General features: G+C 46.8%; 1 protein-coding gene across 4 annotated transcripts in view; it reads right to left on the bottom strand.

The window, feature by feature from the left end:
• Nucleotides 1-754: 754 nt before the first annotated feature.
• Tdrd9 (tudor domain containing 9) overlaps nucleotides 755-8,160 on the bottom strand; it is a 78,139-nt gene continuing 70,733 nt past the window's right edge. For all 4 annotated transcript variants that reach the window (XM_048799434.1, XM_048799436.1, XM_048799435.1 and 1 more), the window contains 3 exons: nucleotides 6,566-6,684; nucleotides 2,349-2,421; nucleotides 755-1,455 (listed from right to left, as the gene is read on the bottom strand). In XM_048799434.1, the coding sequence (XP_048655391.1) occupies nucleotides 1,354-1,455; nucleotides 2,349-2,421; nucleotides 6,566-6,684 (294 nt within the window). In that variant the 3' untranslated portion in view covers nucleotides 755-1,353. The remainder of the gene's footprint in view (nucleotides 1,456-2,348; nucleotides 2,422-6,565; nucleotides 6,685-8,160) is intronic.

The following is an 8,160-nucleotide window of genomic DNA, read 5'->3' as shown; positions in this document are numbered from 1 at the left end:
CCATCTACAATTAAAAATTTTAAACTTTTTAAAAATAATAAACCTCTTGGTACTATTTAAATGTTTAACTATTTGCAAGGAGCAGACAGCAGTGGAAACACCTGCAGCCTGTGCAGCTTTCCTTTTGGAAAGATATGAACCCTTATCTTGAGGCCAGGTGCTAACACGGTGCTGCCACCTCCTGCCTGAGACTGGGAAGCACAGCCCCTGAAATCCCCAGACCCCGAGGGCTCTGTTAGAGCAAGATGGGGACCCGAAGGCAGGCAGGAAGCTGAGGCCAGGCCAGTGACACAGTAACATAAGCCTGGCAGCCACAGTATGTTTCAGCCTCTTCATACAGAATCCGCTGGCTTCCTGAGCTGGCCCCGCTGACCAAATGGGGCAAGGCAGCCGCAGACACACGACGTGGCCACCATTCCACGGATGCTCCCCCACAGGGCACTGCTCACCTCCCTGCGAGCTCTGGAGCCCTCGCGGATGCCTGAGCACACACACTTCTGCTTCTATCTACTCAGCTCCTAGGTGTGGCCTACATGAGGTGGCCGGCAAGGGCTCCTGCTTCCTCCAGCGGTCCTCTCCACTTCATGTCAGAGCCAACGGATGCACCAAATCCCTCACACGGGTCTTCCGCAGCTTCTTCTGACAAACCCTGACTGATGATGAGTTGAGAAGCCCACGTGGGTCCACTAGGTTATCAACTCAACTCTTTATGGCATGACGTACTTACTAATCTCTAACGAAGGACAGTCAGAAACATCGTCTAAGGTTTTTATTGTTTGAACACAGGTATACCAGTTGCCAGGTAGGTCATCTCTCTGACTCCTAAAACATGAGCTAAGAACTATAACTTAACTAAAAAAATTCTAAATATACAAAACTGAAGTTTTCCAAAATTAGGTATTTTCCCTCATGGGGAAAAAATTAGAAAACAGCATGTTTTTAAAGAACCACACATAGTCCCTGTGATTAACTGGCAATCCCGCTCTTTCCTGCCACAGGACAGGGCACACAGCATGCTATGGAACCTGGTGTATAAGACTGGTCACTCAAGTTTACCTTAATACATTTAAAGCAAAACACAGCTTTTTCCAAACAAAGTCTTCTTTCAGAACAACTTCTTCCAAAATAGTCAATACAGTGATTTTCTGTTTCTAGAAAAAACTAGACTTCCCAATCCTTCCCACCTGAATAGAATACCACCCCCCTCTCCTAAGAGAAGGCAGCAGGAAGGAGGAGACTCTCCAGGGGCCACAGGCCAGGATGGCAATGCTCAGGCATGGGAACAGGGTTGCAGGGGAGCCCTGTTGGGGCTCTCACGGCTCCCGCAGGGCAACTGGGCACAAGCTGCCTGCCTCAGGGGCTGAGCACAACAAGCTTGTGCAGCTGGTAGAGAAAGGTGTTCTTCCCTTGGCTGCCTTCACGGTCAGCCTGCTCCATGACCAGCTTTGGATCAACCTAGCAGGCAGACAAAAGAAACAGTCAGACTCTCAGTGAGCTTGTCCAGAATTACAGTAAGTAAAGCCATGCAAATAGGTACCAGGCACTGTGACAGCCAGTCAGATGCTTCTCCACATTCACACTTTGTACAACATGAGCTTTTAAGTTCATGTTTAATAATAGGGTGACCTTTACTTGGAAAATCCCCACACTCTCCTATGTAATTGTGGATAGTGACACTTCAGTGGAAGTATTCATGTAAGCATATAAGTTTTCTAAAACTCAACCTCAAAATGAAATTCTGCTTTCAAATGACTTCCTGCTGTTTTATAAACCCCACACCCCCCAACTGTCTGACAGGTACAGTGGCTGCCTGCAGTGACAGCCCAGCGGGAGCCAGCTGGGGCAAGTGGAGAGTCCTGCAGTAGCTGGGGATGGGAACACAGGCCTGGGAGTGAGCAACATCACTTCAGCTGGCTTAGCATTAAAAACCTAAACCTTCTCCTTGCATTCCTTTCCTGAAACTACATCTTACTCAATTTTCTAAGTCTTACAGAGAAGAAATGTCACCGGCTGAGATGAGCCCTACCCTGCTTCACAAGGGAACTGTGTCCCCCAGATTCCTATGCTGAAGGTAGCTGGGTGGGCCTGTGGAGATGACTTGGCTTGGCCGGCACAATGAGAAGATGAGCACCACAGCCAGGAAGAGCCCTCGCCAGGACTTCCAGCCTCCAGCACACAAAAGATCAAGGTCGGCTGCAGCTAACCCACCCCTGGCAGACAAGGCGACATGGCCTAAAGCCAGCAAGCAGGCCATCCTGTCCACAAAGCCTCAAGGCTCTGCACCCTCAGCCACTCTGCAGCCTTGCCCTGGTACCAGCAGCAGCTGCCCACACATGGCCACTTCTCACCTGATTCCACTCATAGGGCTTCTCGTGCCACTTGGGAACAATCTTCTCCCTGGGCTTCAACTGGCAGAACAAACTAAAATTGAAAAAAAGATCAAGTTATCTTAATGATACATTAGTAACTTAAAATACTAATGTGATTCTTTTCAAAAAATATTTAAATCCTACATATTTCCCTTAAAATTAGAACTATTATAGGTTTTTAAAAGGTCAAAATTTATGTAGTTATGATCAGGGAATAATTTATAACACATTTAAAAGCAGAAAGAAATGGAGCACAGCAGACTTGGATGTTATTATTTACATTATCTAAAATGTCTAATTTTTTTTTATCAAAAATTCAGGAGACCTGCAAAGACACAGAGACATGTGACCCTGCTCAGCACAAAAAGAGCAGCTGACAGAAGCTGACTGAGTGGCCAGGGGGGCTTAGCATGCAGACACCTCAAAGCAGCCACTGCACACATGCTCAGAGAATCAAAGCAAGTCATGTTTAAAGAATTAAAGGAACATCTGGTGGCAATGACCCAAAGATAATCTCAACTAAAACTAAAAACTATTGGAAATTCTAGAATAGAAAAGTACAATAACTAAAATGGAGAATTTCCCAGATAGCAAAATAATCAGTAATAACAAAGACTGATCAATACAAATTATCCAACCTGAAGAACAGAGAAGAAACTGAAGAAAAATGACCAGAGCCCAAGAGACCAGGGATGGCATCGTGTGAATCCATGAGCAAGGCAGGCTCAGGAACACATGTGACATGGAGCAGAGAGAACATTTAAAGAAGTAAAAAAATGCAAATGGGTTGTAAGGAAAAAAGAACAGAAAAAGGTATGCCATTCCAACAGTAACCAAGGAGGGTTGGAGAGGCTATAGTAGGAATCAGACAAAATAGGCCCTACACAAGAACTATTCCTAGAGATGAGGAAAGACACCTCACATAACGATAACCACCCTATACACAGGAAATCCTAAGGAATGTACAAAAGCTACTAAAACTAATCCATGAGCTCAGGAGGTCACAGGATTAAAAAAACAATAGTCACAAATCAATATGTGACAATATTTAATAATGTTCAATATCAAATGAACAATTCACAACTAAAATTGAGAAAACAATTTCATTCACAATAGCACCTAAAACACTCAAATATATGGAAATAATTCAACAGAAGTACAGGACCTGCATGGTGAAAACCAGAGCTCAGAATGAAAGGACACCCAGAAAGACAGCATTCCCCCCTCACAGACGGGGTGGCTCCATGTGTGGGTGCAAGTGTCCCCAAGTTCACCTGCAGGTTCAGCACAGCCCTGCCACCCCTGCATGGGGCTTTCCGCTGTAGCTGACATGCTGGCACTGGAAGGGATGTGGGGAGGAGAGAAAGGAGAGAAAATGGAGGAGCGAGATTCCCGGGAAGAGAGTGATCTCCAGACACACCCTTCAGCCTTGCACAGCTGGAGAGCGCACAGGCTAGGGCCTTTAGACCCCACACCACAGCCAGCTGGTCTGTGGCCCTGATACTTCAGCAATTCAACAGGGGAAGGGAAGACGTTTGTGGGGATGTCGAAACCATAAAGGGTCACACACAGGAGAGTAACCCTTCAACTCTCACACTGTACACCACATCCAAGTCGCCTCGAAATGGCTCCACACCTGCATATATAAGAGAACAACATTATGACCTTGGGTTCACAAAGACTTTTTCAATTGTAACACAAAAGCATAATCCATTTGGAAAAAGAGAAAATAGATTTCATTGAAATTAAAAACTGTGTTCTGTAAGCACTATTAAAATGAAAAGACAAGCTGCACAATGGGGAAACTATTTGCAAATTACATACTAATAGAGGTTTGTATCTAGAATTTACAAAGAATTTCTACAACTCAGTAGTGAGAAGTCAAACATCTTTAAGTAGGTAAAAGATCTCAATAGATAACTCACCAAAGAAAGAAAAAAGATACTGGGAACATAAAAGGAGACTCCAGCCATAGTCATTAAAGAAGTGCAAAGTAAAGCCCCAGTGAGAGGTCACCTCACACGGGGGGGGGGGGGGGGCACACCAAGACAGCACCCACATGTGGCCTGTGGGAACTGGCAAGGTACAGCCACATTGCAAAGAATCTGGCCCTTTCTTTGAAAGTCAATGCAAGCTGGGCGTGGGGTGGTGCACGCTCGAAATCCCAGCGGCTAGGGAGGTAGGAGAATCTCAAGTTCAAAGCCAGCCTCACCAACTTAGCAAGGCCTTGGCAACTTGGTGAGACCCTGTCTCAAAATAAAAAATGGCTGGGGACGTCAACCCAAACCTGGCACAACCTACAAATTCCAACCTGGATATCTTGTCAAGAGAGATGGAAATGTATATTCACAAGAAGAGAGAGCACGGGGATTCTTACAGCTTCATCACAATGGCCAAATTCTGGCAACACCCCAAGGACCTTGCAACTGTGGAGGTGACAGAACAAAACATGACACACAATACAGCAGGACAACATCTAGCAAAAGGGAATGACCGTGCTACAGCACGCAGGACCCTCAGAAACACTAAGCCAAGCCAAGTAAGCCATATTTTAAAAGAAAAATGTCTGTGAACACACAAATGTCAAACAAGGCAGGTCTACTACAGAAAGCAGCCCAGCTGCCTGGGTCAGGACGGGATGGGAAGTACTGCACAGGGGCAGGAGAAGCTTAGGTTTTTACAAACAGCTTTACTGAGGTATAGGTTACAAACCATAAAATGTACCAATTTGAAGTACAAATTTAATTAGTTTTAGTAAATTTATAGTTCTGCAAACATAACCACAATGCTGTTTATAAATATTTGTCAAGCAAGTGGCATCCGAGACCTATCCTCAGGAGCCCCTCCTGCACACTGTTTTGGTCTCAGAATGGTAAAGAAAAACCCTGGCCAAACACTGAAACAAAGCTTCCTACACACAGAGAAGGGTCAGGGCAAGATCGGCTGCAAGGGCAGGTGCTTGTTCCCATGGTGGTGGGGGGTGGCCTGCCACCTGTCTTCAGGTCCTAACACAGAGGCCCTCCCACTTCCTGCAGTGTGGGGCTGCCACACACAGTGCAGGCTGTGAGCACTCAGGATCCCTCTAAGAAGGCACGCCAGGCCAGGCCTCTCCCTGGGCAGACTGTGCACAAGACCACTTCCTTGTGCCACGTAGAAGAGTGGACTTCTGAGACAATAAGAGCACTATAGTGTTGAGGTTGCTGATGCTCTGCACAACTCCACAAATTCACTAAAACCACTTGACCATTTAAAAACACAAACACAAACCACCCATCGCTGGCCTAACACATCAGGATAGTTACCCTTGTTGGGAAGCCAGGGTGACAGTGGTTCTAAGGAGGCCCAGGGACCATCAGGTGACTGGGACCACTGCTTATGACCTGGGGGCTGGCCCCATGGACTTATGGTCGTGTACTTTATGTACGCTAAACTTCAACACAAACTTCACATAAAAATATTTTTTATAAAACTGAAAGTAACTAAAATTTGCCTTTCCCACAATCTCTAAGTCAGTTTCATATATTCAATACCTTTTTGGAGGTGTTTGTTAAACTAAGGAAAACCCATCCCAAGTGTGTGGGACTGTGTGGTACCAGCTGTACCTGTTCTTATGCAGCTCCAGCTCCCAGCCAGCACAGGACCACGGGGCAGCAGGGATTGGCCCCTGGCCTAGGACATTGACTCCGAGACTGGTGCAGCCCTGGGTGTGGGGCACATTCTTTTCTCCCTTTCCAGGTGTACCCACTATTCCCAGCCTTCTCCAGGCTCCTCAGGCTGACTTTAGCCCCTGGGCTGTACCAATGGCACCCTTACCCTCTTTACTCTGGCTGGGTTTGGCCATGCAGAATCCAGCAGGAGGAGAAAGGGGCAAGGGAGCTGCAACCAGGAGACCCGCCAGCCTCTGAGGCCCAGGCACACTCTCCAAACTGGTCCTCCTGTGCCCACTGGTGATGGGACACTGCAGCACCACTGTAATGACCCTCTGCCACACCACTTCTGGGCTACCTCTGCCACTGCACCCTCAATGGCATGGGGGCACAGTGCTCATGGGCCAATGCCTCCCAGGTGCCTTAGCACTAGAGTCCCACTTCAGGTGGTCAGTGTGGTACGTCTTCTGAACAACTCAAGACATCCACGATCCAGGCGGCTGGGAAAGCCAATCGGGATTAAAGAACCCACGTCACTGCACAGCTTACCCGAGAAGTTTCTGGCGAGCATTATCCTGTAACTGCACGATTCTTTCTGGCCCAAGATACTTGGATCCATTTGGCCCATCACACACTAGCTTATTGATGGCAGCCCGGAGAATATTGATCTGTAAACAAATGGGGACATAAATACTAACATGGCTCCATGTAGCTGAGTTTCATCTCACATTGAATAATTCATACATAGCATTCAGAGTGATAATCTGTGACTATCATCAGTATGGTTTCTAGGAGGATTATTAAAGCAACATGAATAACATTGATAATCATTACTATCATTTAAGAAACAGCAGCAGAAGAAAAAAAAATGAAGAATCACTAAGAAACACTTCTTCCACCACAGTCTCACTTTGTGGGGACCCAGCTGTAACACAAGCATGCATCCTCCCTGGCTTTTTAATGATGCTCCTAAGGAAGCCTGAGAGGCCCCCACCCACGGAACCAATGCCCTGCTTCATCACCAGCCTTTGTCACAGTTATTTAGAAAATAAACTTTAGAAAATAAACTTGATTAGTTGTTAGGTTTACCTCAGAGTTGCAAAGGCAAAACAGGCAACAGAACGGGCAGTTCTTGCAACTCCAACCAGTCCCCCTTACATTTGTCACAGTTGAGAAACCTACTCCAGGCGTTGCTATCAGCTAAACTCCAAGCAGTTTCTATGTGACTATTTTCCCATTCACATCCCACTTCTACTTCGGGACCCGGTTTCCAGGCACCACACTGAACTTGTCATGTCTCCTCTGTGAAGAGGGCTTCTCAGCCTTGTTCTTTAAGACCCCGGCAGTCTGTGGAGTTCTGGTGGGGTATTCTGTAGAATGGCGCAGTTTGTTTTCTTGAGACAGGAGAGGTACCCTCTCATTACATCCTACCATGCGCCTGCCACGATCAGGACCTATCGCTGGGGTGTGGATGCTCAGCTCAGGCACACTCTCCCAGGCTCCTCCGCTCCCCATCCCCTACTATTCCATGGTTCCCCTGCCTCTCCCACACTTAGGGGCAGAGAGCACCTACCTATCTGCACTCTCGGCAAGTATGTAAGGGAGAGACATCTCTTTCCCATTTGGGTATTCAGTCATTTATTTCTAACCATACAGACACATGGATATTTTACACTCTGGGCTATAATCCACTTTTTGTGGCTCTAACTGTGCTAGCTCTGGCCACTGGGAGCTCCTCTCATTGGCACCCAAGTCCTCTGACTCATCCCCTCCCTCGGTGCTCAAGCTGCCCTAACTTCCTGGCTCTGTGCAAAGCTCCAGACTCATCCTGTGCACTTCCTGGCCCAGCCCTGGCCCCAGGTGTCCCCCCAGGGAGCCCTGGCTCCTCAAGCGAAGGACCTTTTAGACACCAAGACATGGGTGCTATCAAGCTCCTTGATCCATTTTGAATTCACTTTTGTGCATGGCGAGAGAAAGGGATTCAGTTTCATTTTGTTGCATATGGATTTCCAGTTTTCCCAGCACCATTTGTTGAAGATGCTATCCTTCCTCCATTGCATGCTTTTAGCCCCTTTATCAAATATAAGATAGTTGTAGTTTTGTGGATTGGTTTCTGTGTCCTCTATTCTGTACCATTGGTCCAC

This window comes from Marmota marmota, unplaced genomic scaffold (genome assembly GCF_001458135.2).
Source record: "Marmota marmota marmota unplaced genomic scaffold, marMar, whole genome shotgun sequence".
In the NCBI taxonomy this organism is placed as follows: domain Eukaryota; kingdom Metazoa; phylum Chordata; class Mammalia; order Rodentia; family Sciuridae; genus Marmota; species Marmota marmota.
The sequence above is the reverse complement of the archived record's forward strand: the minus strand, read 5'-3'. Positions and strand labels throughout refer to the sequence as shown.